A 21,801-nucleotide genomic window follows, 5' to 3' on the forward strand; every position below is an offset into this window, starting at 1 on the left:
AGAAAGAAAGAAAGAAAGATTTAAAAAAAAAAAAAGAAAGAAAGAAAGACGGGGCGCCTGGGTGGCTCAGTGGGTTAAAGCCTCTGCCTTTGGCTCAGGTCATGATCTCAGGGTCCTGGGATCGAGCCCCACATGGGGCTCTCTGCTCAGCAGGGAGCCTGCTTCCCCCTCTCTCTCTGCCTGCCTCTCTGCCTACTTGTGATCTCTGTCTGTCAAATAAATAAATAAAACCTTTAAAAAAAAAAAAAAGAAAGAAAAATTTGTGCCTCAAAATTGAGTAACTGTGAGAACCATATTAAATAGACATCTCTACAGAATGTTTGATTGACGAGTTCCGTCATTATGCATAGTTGTATCAAATACATTACTTAATATGCTACATGAAATAGGTCAATTTAGAAATATTACCCTTTCTTTTCCCATTGCATTTAATCTCTTCCCATGCATCCTGACTTCAAGGTCTTCCCCAGAACAGTCATTTTTCAAGTTCACTATAAGTTTTCCAAACCTATCTGTCTAAGTTGTTGGAGATAAAGCACCTTTTGAATCTATGTTTGATGCTTTCTTTGGAAATTTCAAGTGAAGTCACAAGAATTCAATCGTATCATGTTAGGACTTCTTGTTTTCCCATTTGTCTAACAGGCAAATATTTGTGATCTCTACATGGTGACCAAAAACTGAACTATGTTATTAAGTGATTTTTAAAAGGCATATACATAGTAATATTCAATACTTGCAATTCTGAGAACACACTCCCAATAATAATGACTAATTCACTGTTGAGGGATTTTTTTTTTCCCCCGTTTAAACATTATTCTCCAGATAAATTGTATAAAAATCCTAAACTGGCACAGCTCGTGTCATTTCTTTTCCTCCTCCAAATAGCTTCTTATTGTTCAAAACAAAAGAACTGACAGGGGCACCTGGATGGTTCAGTGGGTTAGAGCCTCTGCCTTCAGCTCAGGTCACGATCTCAGGGTCCTGGGATCCAGCCCCGCATCAGGCTCTCTGCTCAGCGGGGAGCCTGCTTCCTCCTCTCTCTCTGCCTGCCTTTCTGCCTACTTATGATCTCTGTCTGTCAAATAAATAAATAAAATCTTTAAAACAAAACAAAACAAAACAAAACTGACAGGATACCTGGTAATATGAGAACATGGATGAGGACTCCAATTTAAGGCAATTCTTTTTTTCTGAAGGATAGAAAAGAGGGAAAAAGCCTTGTCTTTGGACATATATGATATAGTCTCTCTCATTCATTTACATCTATTTTGCATGAAGTAGATTTGGCACTAAGTGTAGCAAACCAGATGTGAAACCTGATTAGAGATCAGTCTAGAGTTTTCCTCTGTAGATACTGCTTTCACACTCAGGCTATGTAGGCTTTAAGCATTTGCAATATTGGTAACAAGACATTCCAATTTTTTAAATTGCTTTTGTAAAGAGCCATTTTTTTCTCCCATTTTAAATATATTTACTTTCCTTTTTGTTTCTTAGAGCAATCACAAATGCAATGTAGGTAGCTTCCTATATCAGTATAAGCAAATTCATTTTTTAAAAAAAATTTTTAAAGATTTTATTTATTTATTTGACAGAGAGAGATCACAAGTAGGCAGAGAGGCAGGCAGAGAGAGAGAGGGGAAGCAGGCTCCCCGTCGAGCAGAGAGCCTGACGTGGGACTCAATCCCAGGACCCTGAGATCATGACCCGAGCCGAAGGTGGAGGCTTAACCCACTGAGCCACCCAGGCACCCCACAAATTCATTTTGATATAAAGAACACTTTAGCGCATTGAGTTTCCATGTTATTCAAATTATCAGGGAAACTCCAAGAACCAAGGGCCTTCCTCCAAAAATTGTCCAGTTCTGTAATCAGCTTTCTGCATATATTTTTCATATTCTCAACTGAGCCTATGGTAATACTATCTTTTTTCTTCAACCTCTGTAATGATCTAGAACTGGATAAATTTCTTCAAAATTCTCCTAATTACACAATTTACACATTCTTTGCTTGTTTCCACTTCACATCATTATTTTAGCCATTCTCGTTTCAACAGCACATCACTTCTAAGTTTTTGTCCCTGTCTGTCATTACCACAAAGAAGTTGAGTATTTATCAATTTTTGAAATGCCTTCTGGAGGCCCTTGAATACATTCCAGATTGAGGGAACATGTGACGGGGATTGAATGGACTAGTGGCAATCTAAACATTTCTTTAAGGAGATTGGTCTGATATCAATATTAAAATGGAGGGATGACGGGCGCCTGGGTGGCTCAGTGGTTAAAGCCTCTGCCTTCAGCTCAGGTCATGATGATCTCAGGGTCCCTGGGATCGAGCCCCACATCGGGCTCCCTGCTCTGCAAGGAGCCTGCTTCCCCCACCTCCCCTGCCTGCCTCTATGCCTACTTGTGATCTTTGTTTGTCAAATAAATAAATGTTTAAAAAAAATAAAATAAAATGGAGGAATGAAAGGAAAGAATGTGAAGGTGAAGAACCCAGTTTTTCCTCTTCTGTTTCTTTGTGGTTCAAGCAGCTTATGGTAAAGCAAAATATAAGAAAATGGAATTAATAAATTAAAAAAAAGAAAATTAAGTACCAGAATGAGAAGAGGGGAGGAGTCAAGATGGCGGAGAAGTAGCAGGCTTAGACGACATCGGGTAGCAGGAGATCAGCTAGATAGCTTATCTAACCATTGTGAACACCTACAAATCCAACGGGAAATCGAAGAGAAGAAGAGCAACAATCCCAGAAACAGAAAATCGATCACTTTCTGAAAGGTAGGACCTGCGGAGAAGTGAATCCAAAGCGACGGGAAGATAGACCCCGGGGGGAGGGGCCAGCACCCGGCAAGCGGCGGAGCGACGGAGCACAAAATCGGGACTTTTAAAAGTCTGCTCCACTGGGAGACATCACTCCAGAGGCTAAACCGGGGGGAAACCCAGGCGGGGTCAGCATAACCCCAGGACCCGCGGGGTCACAGAAGGACTGGGGGTGTCTGAGTGCCGCAGAGCTCGCAGGTATTAGAGCGGGGAAGCCGGCTATAGCGACAAAGCCGAGGAGTGAGCTCTAAGCCCAGGGTTACCTTGTGCCGGTCGCAGGCTGGGTGGGCTCGGAGCACGGCCGGAGGCCACGGAGACAAAAGCGACCGGGCGCTTTTCTCCAGCTCCAACAATTGACTGCTTTCCTCGAGGCGCGACCGCAAGCCAGGGAGGCGGGGCTATTGGGCGCTTTGCTCTGAGAGCGCACTGAGGAGCGGAACCCCAAGCTCTTGGCTCCTCCGGGCCGAGAGATTGGGAGGCCGCCATCTTCATTCCCGTCCTCCGGAACTCTACGGAAAGCTCTCAGGGAACAAAATCTCCCGAAAGCGAACCCGAGCGGATTACTTAGCCCGGCCCTGGCAAGGGCGGTGCAATTCCGCCTGCGGCAAGGACACTTGAGAATCACTACAACAGGCCCCTCCCCCAGAAGATCAACAAGAAACCATCCAAAACCAACTTCAGTCACCAAGAACAGCGGAATTCCACAGCAGGAGAAAGCAAATCCTACCTGGACAAAATGACAAGGCGGAAAAACTCACCTCAAAAAAAAGAACAAGAGGCCGTACCGAAGGCTGGAGACCTAATCAATACAGACATAGGTAGCATGACAGATCTAGAGTTCAGAATGACAATTCTCAAGGTTCTAGCCGGGCTCGAAAAAGGCATAGAAGATATTAGAGAAACCCTCTCCGGAGAGATAAAAGCCCTTTCTGGAGAAATAAAAGAACTAAAATCTAACCAAGTTGAAATCAAAAAAGCTATTCATGAGGTGCAATCAAAAATGGAAGCTCTCACTGCCAGGATAAATGAGGCAGAAGAAAGAATTAGTGACATAGAAGAAAAATGACAGAGAATAAAGAAGCTGAGCAAAAGAGAGACAAACAACTACTGGAACACGAGGAGAGGATTCGAGAGATAAGTGACACCATAAGACGACACAACATTAGAATAATTGGGATTCCAGAAGAAGAAGAAAGAGAGAGGGGAGCAGAAGGTATATTGGAGACAATTATTGGAGAGAATTTCCCTAATATGGCAAAGGGAACAAACATCAAAATCCAGGAGATGCTAAGAACGCCCCTCAAAATCAATAAAAATAGGTCCACACCTCGTCACCTGATAGTAAAATTTACAACTCTTAGCGACAAAGAGAAAATCCTGAAAGCAGCCCGGGAAAAGAAGTCTGTAACATACAAGGGTAAAAACATTAGATTGGCAGCGGACCTATCCACAGAGACCTGGCAGGCCAGAAAGAACTGGCATGATATATTCAGAGCACTAAACGAGAAAAACATGCAGCCAAGAATACTATATCCGGCTAGGCTATCATTGAAAATAGAAGGAGAGATAAAGAGCTTCCAGGACAAACAAAAGCTGAAAGAATTTGCAAACACCAAACCAGCTCTACAGGAAATATTGAAAGGGGTCCTCTAAGCAAAGAGAGACCCTAAAAGTAGTAGATCAGAAAGAAACAGAAACAATATACAGTAACAATCACCTTACAGGCAATACAATGGCACTAAATTCATATCTCTCAATAGTTACCCTGAATGTTAATGGGCTAAATGCCCCAATCAAAAGACACAGGGTATCAGAATGGATAAAAAAACAAAACCCATCCATATGCTGCCTACAAGAAACTCATTTTAGACCCGAAGACACCTCCAGATTTAAAGTGAGGGGGTGGAAAACAATGTACCATGCTAATGGACATCAGAAGAAAGCTGGGGTGGCAATCCTTGTATCAGATCAATTAGATTTTAAGCCAAAGACTATAATAAGAGATGAGGAAGGACACTATATCATACTCAAAGGGTCTGTCCAACAAGAAGATCTAACAATCTTAAATATCTATGCCCCTAACATGGGAGCAGCCAACTATATAAACCAATTAATAACAAAATCAAAGAAATACATCGACAGTAATACAATAATAGCAGGGGACTTTAACACTCCCCTCACTGAAATGGACAGATCATCTAAGCAAAAGATCAACAAGGAAATAAAGGCCTTAAATGACACACTGGACCAGATGGACATCACAGATATATTCAGAACATTCCATCCCAAAGCAACAGAATATACATTCTTCTCTAGTGCACATGGAACATTCTCCAGAATAGACCACATCCTGGGTCATAAATCAGGTCTCAATCGGTACCAAAAGATCGAGATCATTCCCTGCATATTTTCAGACCACAATGCTCTGAAGCTCGAACTCAATCACAAGAGGAAATTTGGAAAGAACGCAAATACATGGAGACTAAACAGCATCCTTCTAAAAAATGAATGGGTCAACCAGGAAATTAAAGAAGAATTGAAAAAATTCATGGAAACAAATGATAATGAAAACACAACAGTTCAAAATCTGTGGGACACAACAAAGGCAGTCCTGAGAGGAAAATATATAGCAGTGCAAGCCTTTCTCAAGAAACAAGAAAGGTCTCAAATACACAACCTAACCCTACACCTAAAGGAGCTGGAGAGAGAACAACAAAGAAAGCCTAAACCCAGCAGGAGAAGAGAAATCATAAAGATCAGAGCAGAAATCAATGAAATAGAAACTAAAAAAACAATAGAACAAATCAACAAAACTAGGAGCTGGTTCTTTAAAAGAATTAATAAGATTGATAAGCCCCTGGCCAGACTTATCAAAAAGAAAAGAGAAAGGACGCAAATAAATAAAATCATGAATGAAAGAGGAGAGATCACAACCAACACCAAAGAAATACAAACAATTATAAGAACATACTACGAGCAACTCTATGGCAACAAATTTGACAACCTGGAAGAAATGGATACATTTCTAGAGATGTATAAACTACCACAACTGAACCAGGAAGAAATAGATAACCTGAACAGACCCATAACCAGTAAGGAGATTGAAACAGTCATCAAAAATCTCCAAACAAACAAAAGTCCAGGACCAGACGGCTTCCCAGGGGAATTCTACCAAACATTTAAAGAAGAATTAATTCCTATTCTCCTGAAACTGTTCCAAAAAATAGAAATGGAAGGAAAACTTCCAAACTCATTCTATGAGGCCAGCATCACCTTGATCCCAAAACCAGACAAGGATCCCACCAAAAAAGAGAATTACAGACCAATATCCTTGATGAACACAGATGCGAAAATTCTCACCAAAATATTGGCCAATAGGATCCAACAGTACATTAAAAGGATTATTCACCACGACCAAGTGGGATTTATTCCAGGGCTGCAAGGTTGGTTCAACATCCGCAAATCCATCAATGTGATACAATACTTTAATAAAAGAAAGAGTAAGAACCATATGATACTCTCAATAGATGCTGAAAAAGCATTTGACAAAGTGCAGCATCCCTTCCTGATTAAAACTCTTCAAAGTGTAGGGATAGAAGGCACATACCTCAACATTATCAAAGCCATCTATGAAAAACCCACCGCAAATATCATTCTCAATGGAGAAAAACTGAAAGCTTTTCCGCTAAGGTCAAGAACACGGCAGGGATGTCCGTTATCACCACTGCTGTTCAATATAGTACTAGAAGTCCTAGCCTCAGCAATCAGACAACAAAAAGAAATTAAAGGCATCCAAATTGGCAAAGAAGAAGTCAAACTATCACTCTTTGCAGATGATATGATACTATATGTGGAAAACCCAAAAGGCTCCACTCCAAAACTGCTAGAACTTATACAGGAATTCAGTAAAGTGTCAGGATATAAAGTCAATGCACAGAAATCAGTCGCATTTCTTTACACTAACAACAAGACAGAAGAAAGAGAAATTGAGGAGTCAGTCCCATTTACAATCGTACCCAAAACCATAAGATACCTAGGAATAAATCTAACCAAAGAGGCAAAGAATCTATACTCAGAAAACTATAAAGTACTCATGAAAGAAATTGAGGAAGACACAAAGAAATGGAAAAATATTCCATGCTCATGGATTGGAAGAACAAATATTGTGAAAATGTCTATTCTACCTAAAGCAATCTACACATTTAATGCAATCCCTATCAAAATCCCATCCATTTTTTTTAAAGAAATAGAACAAATAATCCTAAAATTTATATGGAACCAGAAAAGACCTCGAATAGCCAAAGGAATATTGAAAAAGAAAGCCAAAGTCGGTGGTATCACAATTCCAGACTTCAAGCTCTATTACAAAGCTGTCATCATCAAGACAGTATGGTACTGGCACAAAAACAGACATATAGACCAATGGAACAGAATAGAGAGCCCAGAAATAGACCCTCAACTCTATGGTCAACTAATCTTCGACAAAGCAGGAAAGAATATCCAATGGAAAAAAGACAGCCTCTTCAACAAATGGTGCTGGGAAAATTGGACAGCCACATGCAGAAAAATGAAATTGGACTATTTCCTTACACCACACACGAAAATAGACTCAAAGTGGATGAAGGACCTCAATGTGTGAAAGGAATCTATCAAAATCCTTGAGGAGAACGCAGGCAGCAACCTCTTTGACCTCCACCGCAGCAACTTCTTCCTAGGAACATCGCCAAAGGCAACAGAAGCAAGGGCAAAAATGAACTATTGGGATTTCATCAAGATCAAAAGCTTTTGCACAGCAAAGGAAACAGTTAACAAAACCAAAAGACAACTGACAGAATGGGAGAAGATATTTGCAAACGACATATCAGATAAAGGGCTCGTATCCAAAATCTATAAAGAGCTTATCAAACTCAATACCCAAAGAACAAATAATCCAGTCAAGAAATGGGCAGAGGACATGAACAGACATTTCTGCAAGGAAGACATCCAGATGGCCAACAGACACATGAAAAAATGCTCCCCATCACTCGGCATCAGGGAAATACAAATCAAAACCACAATGAGATACCACCTCACACCAGTCAGAATGGCTAAAATTAACAAGTCAAGAAATGACAGATGCTGGCGAGGATGCGGAGAGAGGGGAACCCTCCTACACTGTTGGTGGGAATGCAAGCTGGTGCAACCACTCTGGAAAACAGTGTGGAGGTTCCTCAAAAAACTGAAAATAGAGCTACCCTACGACCCAGCAATTGCACTCCTGGGTATATATCCCAAAGATACAAACGTGGTGCTCCGAAGGGGCATGTGCACCCGAATGTTTATAGCAGCAATGTCCACAATAGCCAAACTGTGGAAAGCGCCTAGATGTCCATCAACAGATGAATGGATAAAGAAGATGTGGTATATATACACAATGGAATACTATGCAGCCATCAAAAGACATGAAATCTTGCCATTTGCGACGACGTGGATGGAACTAGAGGGTATCATGCTTAGCGAAATAAGTCAATTGGAGAAATATAACTATCATATGATCTCTTTGATATGAGGAAGTGGAGATGCAAGGTGGGGGGGTTTGGGGGGAGGTAGGAAAAGAAAAAATGAAAAGATGGGATTGGGAGGGAGACAAACCATAAAAGACTCAATCTCAAGAAACAGACTGAGGGTTGCGGGGGGGAAGGGGGACGGGAGAGGGTGGTGGGGAAATGGACATTGGGGAGGGTATGTGCTATGATGAGTGCTGTGAAATGTGTAAACCAGACGATTCACAGACCTGTACCCCTGGGGATAAAAATACATTATATGTTTATTAAAATAAAAAAATTAAAAAAAAAAAAAGAATGAGAAGAGAACATTTCATGAACAAAAAAAAATGCCCATGGATTTTTTATTTTTTAATGCTTCCTGGTAGCCAATATAGTGGGGAGTCTCTCAATGTGTTACATATCTCACATTACTGGTAGAAGAACCCAAATTCATGGTGAAAATCAAGTTCTCCTGGTCCTCAGTTCTGACAGGAATCTTCTCTGCTGACCTTTTAAACAGATTGTTTTCCCCCAAATTCAGAAATCTCCCCTCACAAGATTTTGCATCCCAGACATTGAGGAAAGCTGAAGTCGGGATTTTTTTTTTTTAAAGATTTTATTTATTTATTTGACAGAGAGAGATCACAAGTAGGCAGAGAGGCAGGCAGAGAGAGGGAGGAGGAAGCAGGCTCCCCGAGCAGAGAGCCCAATGCGGGGCTTGATCCCAGGACCCTGAGACCACGACCCGAGCCGAAGGCAGAGGCTTAACCCACTGAGCCACCCAGGCGCCCTGAAGTCAGAATTTCTAAAGCATCCTTCTATAAAAGCAAGTGTATGTATGTAGATGGGGGGGGGCAGATAATTATGGAGTGATGCAGTCTAGTTGTCCAACTTTACACTGACCTTCACTGACAACCTTTTTAATAACAAAGGATACTGATGAGAGAACTATCATCTGGTCACACTACAGACTCATAAATAATAATTACTTGTTTGAAGCCACTAAGTTTTAAAGTGATTTCTTACGCAGCTACAGACATCTAAAGCAACCTTACTTAGTTTTTATAACGATGTTACGAAGGAAAGTATCTACCCTTATTTTGCAGATGAGCAAACTGGAGAGATCAGAGAGGTTAAGCAACTTGTGTGGTGTCACAGAACTCCTATGTGGAAGAGCTGAGAAGAATGGCAGCTGCGCCACCTGAACCATTTGGAGGGTCATTAACTACAATACAGCCATAATGAGGAGGAGTTAACTTAGAGAAAAATCAGACAATTTGTAGTTACTATTCTATTGTAGTTCTACTATTCGTCAGGACTTTAAATGAAGCAGAGTAAACTGATAACAGAAGCAGCCTGCCAACCACCTGTTTTACTGCCTTGAGGCCAATGGTGTTCTTTAGAGAGGAGCAGACTTGTAAAGAAAGTTCATAGACTGAAGCCAGACAGGAGTATTTTGCAACAGAGTAGTTCTTCGGGTTCTTGACTCCTGCCTGTGAATTCAGGCCATTCTTTTTTTTTTCTTTTTTCTTCCATCTTTTTACCTTTCTTCCTATCTTACTTCCATTACTACTGAGAGTGAGCAAAAAGAGCTGTCCCTGCACCAGATCCTGAGGTTACAGTGGTGGACAACTCCATCATTCCTATAGCCGAGGAACACATTGTAGAGTGTGGCTGATGGGAAGGAAAGCATGTGATGATACCCAGAGGGCTGCACACTAGGTAGGCTATCCAGCAAGCTCTGGGAGAACTGGGAGAGCTACTTCCCTCAATCTCAACAGGGAATGGAAAGAGAGTTAGCCAAGGAAGCTTCCCAAAGGTGGTACTGATTAAGTTTAGTCTTCTAAGGTGAAAAGGAGATCATCACCTGAAGGAGAGAGGGACCAAGGCCATGGGCAAAGGTCTGACCTGGAAAGGATATATGGCTGTTTAACAATGAACTCTGTCTGCACTCTCTTTGAAGTGCCACACTCTGCTGTTACTAGGGTGAGGAGAAGGGATGGAAATAGTGAACTTGGGGAAGGAAGCAGATCTCAGAACATGGGAGGTCTCCCACACTATGTTCAGCTGACCTTCTCTTAAGGCCAAAGGATAGCTGCTGAATGAGAGGCTTTAAGTGGGGAAGTGACATGATCGTATTTTCCTTTCAGAAAGAACTTACTGAGGGCACTGCAGAAAATAGATTTAAGGGAGCTAAACTATAGGCAGGACACAAGTTAGAGATAACAGAAATTGTTAAGTTACCAGTAATGAAAAAGTCTAATGAGAAAGGAGGGGTCTGAGAGTTAAGAAGAGAGGTAACTGGATTCAAGAAATAAAAGGAGAGGGGCGCCTGGGTGGCTCAGTGGGTTAAAGCCTCTGCCTTCAGCTCAGGTCATGATCCCAGGGTCCTGGGGTAGAGCCCCGCATCAGGCTCTCTGCTCAGCGGGGAGCCTGCTTCCTCCTCTCTCTCTCTGCCTGCCTTTTTGCCTACTTATGATCTCTGTCTGTTAAATAAATACAGAAAATCTTTGAAAAAAAAAGGAAATAAAAAAGGAGAGAAATAAGGGGACTTGGTGGACAAGCAGATATGATTCACTCCCCTTGCTAAATGTGAGTTACAAACCCGTAATATAAATTAAGCAACTTATCCAGTAAGTTCCAAAGACAGTATTAATTTAATTTGCTCAATTCTCCTCAGAATTATCTTTTAGAGTGGCAAAAAAAGGGATAATAATTAATAATCTCTAAACACAGCAAGCACTTACCATGTGACAGTGCTATCAGCTCTGTATTTTCTCCTTCAGTCTTCCAATGACCCTATGAGGTAGGTACAATGATTATCTCACTTTAAGAAATATGAGGCAGTACATGCCAGGTCCTTCATTTTTTGAGTGATTGAATAAACATAGATTGTTTATTTTGTCTGTATCAGTCACTACATTAGGGGCTATATAGGACAAGGAATAGATTACATGGCATTTGCCCTAGAAATTCTCACAGCTGGGGTGCCTGGGTGGCTCAGTTAGTTAAGCATATGCCTTCCGCTCAGGTCATGATCCCAGGATCCTGGGATCAAGTCCCACATTGGGGTCCTTGCTCAGTACACAGCCTGCTTCTCCCTCTGCTTGCCACTCCCTCTGCTTGTGTGTGCACTCTCTCTGACAAATGAATAAATAAAATCTTAAAAAAAAAAAAAAAGATTTGTGGTGCCTGGGTGGCTCAGTTGGTTAAGCATCTGCCTTCAGCTCAGGTCATGATCTCAGGGTCCCGGGATCGAGCCCCGAATTGGGCTCCCTGCTCGTCGGGAAGCCTGCTTCTCCCTCTCCCAACTGCTTGTGTTCCCTCTCTCGCTGTGCCTCTCTCCGTCAAATAAATAGAATCTTTTAAAAATAAATTAATTAATTAAAATTAAAATTCAAAAAAGATTAAAAAGTTCATAGCTAAGTGGGACAAATCTAATACTGATAAATGGAAAATTCCACGGCAATGTGTGCCATCAGAGGAGTCTGGATGAACTATGGGATGACTCTGGAGACAACCACCTTTAACCATAGAGGGAAACTGTAGCTCAAACGTACCTATTGGCATAAATACTCATTGTCAAATAGAAGCCAGTGGCCAGGTTACAGTCTGTATGGGACTGGTTGCACCATGTATAAATTCCCCTAGTCATGGGAGAAAGAGGTACAGAGTGGGTAGTATCTGTCAAGGTAGTATGGGGTTGTGCAGCCGTGGAGGTGGGAGGGACTGCAAGCCAAAATTCACCCATTGCTCTACTCATCAAACCATGCCTCTGGTGCATTTCTAGATCTGCCCAGAGCAGGGCACCATGTGGGGCAGTGGCAGCCCTGGCCAACAGCACATCCAATATCCACTAAAAGAATACCATGAATATTTTATAACTAACTTCTCTCTGCTGGCCTTGTTCTTAAAGACAGACTTCTAGATGGGTAAATAGTCACTTCCTGCTCAAACTAAATCCCCTCAAACCCTGGCCCTGACTTGATATATAAGGAGCATAAGATGATAACGTAGTATGAAAAGGCAGAGACTTCTGGAAACCATAAGGAATTTTTCAAGTCTAAAATTCCACTGTCTTTAACTTGTGGTTCATGAACCACAGCAGGATCTGAACATCAAAGCTGAGACACAAAAGTTTCTAAAATAGTTTAAGGATTCACTGTTTTTCTCCACCTCACTTTTATTTGCAGTCCATTCCTGCCACCTCACTTTTATTTGCAGTCCATTCCTGCAGATGAAACCACTGAAAGTTCTCATAAAACCGTTGTATTTATTTCCAACTTGGGTAATAACAATGTCTGAGCCCTAATAAAATTATCATTTTTGATAATTGGGGATTTGAACTCTAGATTCTTTTTTTTTTTTTTAAAGATTTTTATTTATTTATTTGACAGACAGAGATCACAAGTAGGCAGAGAGGCAGGCAGAGAGAGGAGGAAGCAGGCTCCCCGCCGAGCAGAGAGCCCGATGCGAGGCTCGATCCCAGGACCCTGGGATCATGACCTGAGCTGAAGGCAGAGGCTTAACCCACTGAGCCACCCAGGCGCCCCTTGAACTCTAGATTCTTGAGGCCAACTGGAAGGAATTCAAGAATGCAGGAGAGCTGCAGCGTTCAGGGATGTCCACATGTGAAAAATGATACCACTGAAAATTCCTTCGGAATATGAACACAACCATGGAAAAAGATGAGATACTTAGCAGGGAGTGGAAGCATTCTGTACTAGCTCAGTTTTATGGTAACTTATTTATTATTAAGGTTACAATGTATATTTTGTAGGCAAATTTTATTGCACTAATTAACTCATTAACAACCTCTAGAGAGAAGCCAGATTTCTCTGCAGGCTGATTTGCTGAATTTTAATGACCCAGATAAAGAGAAAAATCAGTGTTCCAGGTTCTGAGAAAGCCCTGGGATTCTACAAACAGCTCTGATTTATTCAGTGTATCGTGACATTGAGAAGTGTGAACTACGGATTAAAATAGGGAAGAATTCCTCAGTACAAATATAACACAATAGATTTGGCTAATTTAAACAAGCAATGTTTATGGCATTCATGACGTTTTCATCTCAGAACAAATCAGATTTACTTCTCCTGTCTCTTCTGAGTTGGAGCAGGAACTAGTTTATTCCAGAGTCTACATTAGCCGAGCTGGCTGGAGTGTCTAAGTGAGAAGAGGAAGGTAAAGAGTGGGAGAGACTTGGGGGACAGCCCAGCCTCCAAGGCACTGACCACTTAACTGACAGTACTGATGTGGTTTATTATACCTTGAATGATGTCCAGTGTGGTACTCTGGCCTCCAATGTCTGGAGTGTGGGCGTCTCTGTTCTGCAAGGATGCCAAGACTGCAGTGCGAATGGAGGTGGCACGGGAGTGGAGCTTGAGGTAATCCAGCATAATACAGCTTGCCAGCAGCATGGCAGTTGGGTTGGCCCTATTCTTATTGGCTAAATTTCTGCCTGACTGTCTTGATGCAGTTTCAAACACTGCGCACACGTGGCCATAGTTCGCACCAGGCACAAGGCCTGCTCCCCCAACCAACCCTGTGCAGACATTGTTGACAATGTTGCCATAAAGATTGGGCATCACCATGACATCAAACTGCTGGGGCCGGGATACCAGCTGCGTGGTGGTGTTATCCACGGTCATGCCCTCAAAGGTCAGCTGAGGATAGCAGGAGGCCACTTCCTTACAACACTGGAGGAAAAGACCATCTCCCAGTTTCATGATGTTGGCCTTGTGCACGGCCGTCACTTTCTTGCGTCCCATTTCTTGAGCCAGCTGGAAGGCATATTCAGCAATGCGCAAAGACCTGGCCTTGGTAATGATCTTGAGGCTCTCGATCACTCCTTTCACACTCTCATGCTCTAGGTTGCTGTATTCACCCTCTGTGTTTTCCCGAACAACTAAGATGTCTACGTCCTTGTGCCGGGTCTCCACGCCTGGCAGGCTTTTAAAATGGATGACGTTGGCATAGAGATCTAGAGTGGTGCGAAACATGTTGTTACGGGACTTGTGAGATGATGGCAGGTTGTGGTCAGTTTCGATGTTGCCCTTCAAAGCCACACGGTTTCGGATGACTGCCATGATGGCATTGTGAATGTCCTCTTCACCAGAAGTGGAGTTAACCATTACCTCCTCAAAGTCCACAGGCACACGTGCATGTCTGAATACAGTCTTGACATGCAGCCTAAGTTCAGGTCCAATGCCATCCCCAGGAATCAGAGTCACAGTGTGTCGCCCACCATACTTGGCCAATGGAAGAATACTGCGTTTAAAAGAGAAGCTCCTCAGTGAGATCTCACGGCCAAATAAAATCTCCCGAGAATGGCAGAGAGTAGAAGGTCGCAACATGGCCTTCACAGAGCAAATGGCAGCTGGCAGCATCTTCAATGCGATGATCATTAAGTAGAGAGTAATTTATGTAAATATACGCATTCTTCCTCTTGTTTGAATTGGCTTCTTTTGGTGGAATTCTAGATCCATAATTCTTGCTAGGTAACAACTCTCTCTCCTTCCTTGTATTCTATTTTGACATTCTACTGCAGTGAGAATGAGAGCTAGCCAAGAAGTGATGTCTCCTATAGAAAATTTATTTATTCTATGTGTTCAGCTCTGTATGATATACTTTTTAAAAACTGGCTTTATATTTTAGAGCAGTTTTAGATTCATAGCAAAATTGAATGCCAGGTACAGAGATTTCACAGACAGCACCTACAGCCCATAAAATTCTCCCTCATTATCAAAATATTGCACCAGAGTGGTACGTTTGTTACAACTGATGAACTTACATTGACACAACATTTTCACTCAAAGTCCATAGTTTAAACTAGAGTTCACTCCGAGGGTAGTACTTTTGGAGTTTGGACAAATAGATAATGGGGTGTATCTCCCACGATAGTATTATATGGTATAGTTTCACAGCCCTAAAAATCTGCTCTGCTTTGCCTACTTATCATTCCCTTCCCCCAGCCCCTGAAAACCACTGATCTTTTCAGTGTCTCCATAGTTTTGCATTTCCCAGGATGTCATATAACTGAAATTACACTGTATATAGCCTCTTCAGCTTGGCCTCATTGATTTAGTAATATGCAGTTAAGGTTACCTCCATGTCTTTTCATGGACTGCACCTCATTACTTTTTAGCACAGAACTAAATCCCACTGTCTGGATGTACCACAGTTGAGATATTCACCTCATGAAGGACATTTTTGTATTTTCCAGGTTTTGGTAATTAGAAATGAAACTGCCACAAACACACATGTGCAGGTTTTCTGTGGACATAAATTTTCAACTTATTTGAGTAAGTAACAAGGAACACAACTTCTGGATCCTATGGTAAAAGTATGATTGGTTTTGCCAGAAACTGCTCAACTGTCCTCCAAAGTAGTTGTACCACTTTTCATTCCAACCAGCAGTTAATTAAAATTCCCATTGTTCTATAACCTTGTCAGAATTTGTTGTCAGTGTTCCAGACTTTAGTCATTCTAACAGGCATGAACTGGTATCTCATTGTCTTAATTTGCATTTCCCTGATGACATACAATGTCGAGTATCTTTTCATATGCTTATTTGTCATCTTCTTTGATGAGGTATCTGCCAAGGTTTTAGCTGATTTTTTAATTGGATTGTTTGTTTTCTTATTGTCGAGTTTTAAGAGTTCTTTGTATTTTTTGGATGACAGTCTTTTATCAGATGTGTCTTTTGCAAATAATTTCTCCCAGTCCGTGGCTTATCTTCTCATTTGCTTGAGTTTGTCTTTTTTTAAGAGAAGTTTTTAACTTTAACAAAGTCTATCTTATTATTTCTTTCATGGATCCTGCCTTTGGTGTTATATCTAAAAAGTCATCACCATGGGGTGCCTGGGTGGCTCAATCGATTAAGCGTCTATGTTCAGCTCAGGTCATGATCCCATAGTCCCGGGATGGAGCCCCACATTGGGCTCCTTGCTTAGCAGGGAGACTGCTTCTCGTTTTCCCACTCCCCCTGCTCATGCTTTCTCTCCCTCTCTCTCTCTCTCTCTCAAATAAATGAAATCTTTAAAAAATAAATAAATAAGATTAAAATGTCACCACCATAAAAAAGGTCATCTAGATTTTCTCCTACATTATATTCTTTGAGTGTTATAGTTTTGTATATTACATATAAGGCTAAGATCCATTTTGAGTTATTTTAGTGATGGATTTAAGGTCTGTGTCTAGATTAATTTTTTTTTTTTTTGCATTCATATGTCCAGTTGTTCTAACACCATTTGCTGGAAAGATTTATCTTTGCTCCATTACGCTGTTTTGTTCCTTTGCCAACGATCAGTTGACTATTTGTAGGGGTCCATTTCTGGGCTCCCTATTCTCTTCCATTGATTTATTTATCTGTTCTTCTGCCAATATCACCATCTTGATTACTGTAGCTTCTGTAGTAAGTTGAGGACTTTCAGTTTTCCAGTTTTCCTCTTCTTCACTATTGCGTTGGCTCTTGTGGGTTTTTGCCTCACCATATATACTTTGGAATCAGCTTATTGATATCCAAAAAACAACTTTCTGAGATTTTGATTAACTTTGACTTGAATCTATACATCAAGTTGGGAAGACCTGATATCTTGACAATACTAAGACAACCTATCCATGAATGGAAAACTCAATTTATTTAGTTCTTCTTTGATTTTATTCATCAGAATTTTACAGTTTTCCTCATATATATCTTCTACATATTTTTTATTTATACCTAAGTATTCATTTTAAGGGATGCTAACATAAATGATATTGAAGTTTTAATTTTGAATTCCACTTATTTATTACTAGTATATAGGAAAACAACTGACTTTTCTGTATTAACTTTATATCCTGTAATCTTATTATAATCACTTATTAGTTCCAGTGATTTTTTTTTTTTTGCTGATTCTTTCACATTTTCTACATAATCTTCTCACCTGCAAACAACAGTTTCATTTCTTCACTTTTAATTTGTATACCTTTAACTTCCCATGTCTTATACCATTAGTTAGAAATTCTAGTATAATATTGAAAAGGAGTGTTAGAGGAGACATCCTTGCCTTGTCTTGATCTTTGTGGAAAGCTTTGTGTTTCTGCGAATATGATGTTAGCTGTAGGTTGTATGTAGATATTCTTAATAAAGTTAATGAAGTTCTCCTTTATTCCTAGTTTACAGAGAGCTTTTATCATGAATGGGTGTTGGATTTTGTCAAATGCTTTCCTGCATCTACTGGCACGATCATGTGATTTTTCTTTTCTTTTTTTTTAGCCTATTAAAGTGATGGATTACATTAACTGATTTTTGATTGTTGAATCAGCACTATATACCTGGCATAAATCTCAATTATGTTTTATAATTCTTTTATACATTGTTATATTCAATTTGCTAATAGTTTTTGAAGATTTTTGCATCTATGCTTATGAGAGATTGGTCTGTCATTTTCTGTTCTTGTAACATCCTTGTATGGTCTTTTTAGTAGGGTATTGAATGAGTTAGAGGTATTTTCTCTTTCCATCATCTGGAATATATTGTAGAGAACTGGTATAATTTCTTTCTTAAATTGGTATCATTTTTTTCTTAAATGTGAACCCATCTGGGCCTGATGATTTCTGTTTTGGAAGACTATTAATTACTGATTCAATTTTTAAACATATGTAGGTTTATTCAGATAGTCTGCTGCTTCTTATGTGAGTTGTGGCAAATAATGTATTTCAAAGAATTGTTCTATTTCATCTAGGTTATCAAATTTGTGGGCATAAAGTTCCTCATAAAAATTCCTTATTATCCTTTTCAATGTCCATAGGATTTGTAGTAATGTCCCTTCTTTCATTTCTGATATTAGCAATTTAGGTTCTTTCTCTTTTTTGTTAGCCTCTCTAAAGTCTTATTAATTTCATTGATCTTTCCAAAGAGCCTGTTTAGGTTCGGTTTTATTGATTTCCTCTACTGATTTGTTATTTTCAATTTCACTGACTGCTACTCCATTTCTCTCTTTTTTTTTTTTTTTTTTTTTTTTTGCTTATTTAGACTTAGCCATCTTTTTCTAGTTTCCTAAAGTAAAGCCTTATATTGTTGATTTACAACTTTATTCTTTTCTATTATATGCATTCATTACTACACATTTCCCTCTAAATACAGCTTTTACTACACCCCACAAATTTTGATAAGCTGTGTTTTCGTTTTCATTTTGTTCAAAATATATTCCAACTTCTTGAAATTTCTTCTTTGACCCACATGTTATTTAGAAAGGTGTTGTTTAATCGTCACATTTATTTTAGGATTCTCCTGCTATCTTTCTGTTATTGATTTCTAGTTTAATTTCATTGTGGTCTCACAACAGACATTATTTGATTCAATTCTTTTGTATTTGTTAAGGTGTGTTTTATGGCCCAGAATGTGGTCTCAGTATATCTCCCTTGTGAGTTTGAGAAAAATGTGTATTCTGTTCTTACTGGGTGAAATAGTCTGTATATGTCAATTATACCCAGGTCATGATGATGTTATTTAGCTCAACTTTGTCCTTACTCATTTTCTGCCTACTGGAGTTTGTTCCTTTTTATTGTTAACTTGTTGAGAAACTGACAAACACTATTCTAAAATGATTGCGCTATTTTAGATCTATACGAGCAATGCAAGAGAATTACAGCTTCTTCACATCCTCACCAACACTTGATACGTATTTCTAATTTTAGCTATTCTAACATGTTGTGGTAGTATCTCACAGTTTTTGATTTGCATTTCCCTTCTAACTGTGATGATCAGTGTCTTTTAATGCATTTTCCTAGCTCAGAGTTACAAGGATTAATATCTAGGTATTTCTAGAAATCAACCACTCAACCTGCAAAGCAGGCAACATCTATGCTTCGCAAAGCCATCCCAGCTATGCCACTTAACTGAAAATCAGGCATATTTTTAATTATAAACCAGCCACAATCCCATTTTCATTTAACTTCAGGTACCAATGCCCTTGGTGCAGGTTAGTCATTGGTAGACGAGGTAGGGGAGTTATTTATGCAGACTTCCAAAGGACTGTTAAAATCCTAGAAGATGAAGATACAGACTTAATAATGACTACCACTATAGAACACTCATCACTTCTAAGGTATTGTGCTGGATATTTTACATACATCATCATAATCTACCAAGGTAGACATTGCAGTCCCCATTTTACAGATGAAGAAAATGGTTATCACAGAAAGGTGTGAATATCTGCCAAATTCAGATCATTATGAATTAATAGAGAATGGCAAGAGGTAAGGTGAGTATATCCAGGGATCCCGAAGGCCTAAGCCAGTGCTTCTCAAACTTGATCACCACAGGATCTCACTGAAATAGAGATTCTAATTTAGCAGTTTTGTTGAGGGAAGAGTGCAGATTCTGCCTTACTAAAGAGTTCCCTAGTGAGACAGTCTCCTGGCCCCTTACTACAGTTTGAGTAGCAAGAGCCTGTCTTTACCTTCCCACAAGGTCCAGCCAGGTGGTGCCAGCACTGGTGTGCTTGGATGCAGCCCACTGGGAGTAAAGAAAGGAAACATTACTGCTTCCTCCTCCTGGAAACTGATATAAAACAGCTGTAGAGTAGGAGCCAGCTGGACCTGTTTGTCACTTAATATGTCACATAAGATAGATAATAGCTGTCCACCACCAGGGCCAGAGGCTGGAGCAGACAACTATCCAGTGAGAGAACAATGGAAGAGAAATGACCCAGACTCAGCGACACAATATTGTTTCTGCCAATGGGCCACTGTTACATAACGATACACACAAATCTTCCTCACGTGGGAAAGAAGAAAAACCTTTTAAAGGTGTGAATGAAGAAGGAAGGAAGCCCTGAGAATGGGATTATAAAATGGATGGTGGTTGAGATTTTAATAGCCAGGCTGATCTATAAATGTACATGGACAAGTGAAAAAGTTCTTAATCTTAGTGGGGAAAAAAAAAAAAAGATATACGTGGTACAGGTAAAAGAATAACAAGGGTGCCATCATTTCACATATTCGAGGGGCAAGAGTTCATTGAAGTCAACTGTAAGTGTAACGCTAAGACAGTGTAATCATTTAAATCAGGGAGAGAGATTAGAGCTTGGATTTAACAAATTATCCTTTGGAAGAGAAACAGTAAGGTGGCTAGCCTGGTGGCAGGAAGGCCAATTAACGGGCTATCACCCAAAAAGTGATCCCCAAACCAGCAACATCAGGCTTTCCACAAACTGGTTAGAAATGCAAATTTGGGGGACGACTTATTAAATCAGAAGTCTGGAGTTGGAATCCAAAAATCTATGTTTTAATGATTCTGATACATACTGAAGTTTGAGAACCATTGGGCTATGAAATGGTCCCAATAGGAAATGAAAAGCAGCTGTACTAAAAGTAAAGGCAGTGAGGAAGGAGAGAAATACTTTCAGAGATATTTTGGAGATAAAAACTGGACTAGACTAATGGCCTAGGAGACACTGAATATTATCCTTAATGTCTTTAACAGACTGGGTGGATGATACCACTGATAAAAATGTGTAACAATGGATAAAGAGCAGTTGGGTCAGGGGACTAAGGACAGAAAATGAGCTAAGTTTCAGCTATGATATATTTGAGAAGCCTGTAGGACATCCACATAAAGATGCCCAGTGGGTGACTTAATAAATGAGACAGCTGCAGAGAAAAGATTGTGGGTGATGACAGAAATTCAGGAGTCACCAACATATGGGAGAGAGTAAACCACACAGGTGTGTATAATACAGCCTGGAGCAGAGGTTTTCAGCTTTTCTTCTGCTAGGGCAGATGATGAATGGCATTCATAAGAGACGCACACCAGACATACACACATATGAACAAAAGTCATTGACCAAATAAAGCAAAGCATTCCCAATGCTGTTTTTATAGGTCATATTTTCAAAAGCACTGTAATAGTAAATGATGAGTAAAACTATTTGATGATCTCAAAACATCATTTTTTGAGGGAAAAATATAGATGACTAATCTAACATAAAAAACTATGTAGAACTGTATTTTAAAAACCAAATTTAGACCTCTATGAGTAATAAAAAAGCATATACTAATACAGAAAAGTAACTCATTTTCTAATTAAACATGTGGCACATAATATTTATATTTATTCACAACGTTAATATAAATAATACTGTACATGTCATTTGGCTGATCACATTGCCTTTGATTTGGAATCTGTAACTAGACTATATTCTCATTTCTATGCTATGCAGAGATGGATGCATATGCATGCTTTCTTACCTCCCTCCATCATTAAAAATGCATCCGTGGGTAAAATCAAGGAAACAAACTATAAATAACAAACTATAAATCCCAGTTTACAAATAATATCTCAAAATTGTTGTAACTATCAACGACGTACCAATAACCATAGTTCACAGATATTTTCAGCTAATATAAAATAGGGCATGAATTATAATCAATTCACTTCCAGCTAACTCCAAGTCCTTCCTTCCCCACACAAAC

The 21,801-nt window shown here is 39.9% G+C and overlaps 2 protein-coding genes across 2 annotated transcripts in view; both read right to left on the reverse strand.

The window, feature by feature from the left end:
- Positions 1-21,801, reverse strand: part of NELL1 (neural EGFL like 1) — a gene marked incomplete at its 5' end in the record, with an annotated part of 852,276 nt that overhangs the window by 281,849 nt on the left and 548,626 nt on the right. The gene's annotated exons all lie outside the window — the stretch shown is intronic.
- On the reverse strand, positions 13,578-14,747 carry LOC308351883 (isocitrate dehydrogenase [NAD] subunit gamma, mitochondrial-like; the record flags this gene model as incomplete). Its single annotated transcript, XM_080817850.1, has 1 exon — positions 13,578-14,747. One exon carries the CDS (start codon positions 14,745-14,747, stop codon positions 13,578-13,580), a length of 1,170 nt encoding a protein of 389 aa, XP_080673976.1.

The sequence above is a fragment of the Martes martes genome (genome assembly GCF_963455335.1).
Source record: "Martes martes genome assembly, chromosome: 10".
Lineage (NCBI taxonomy): Eukaryota > Metazoa > Chordata > Mammalia > Carnivora > Mustelidae > Martes > Martes martes.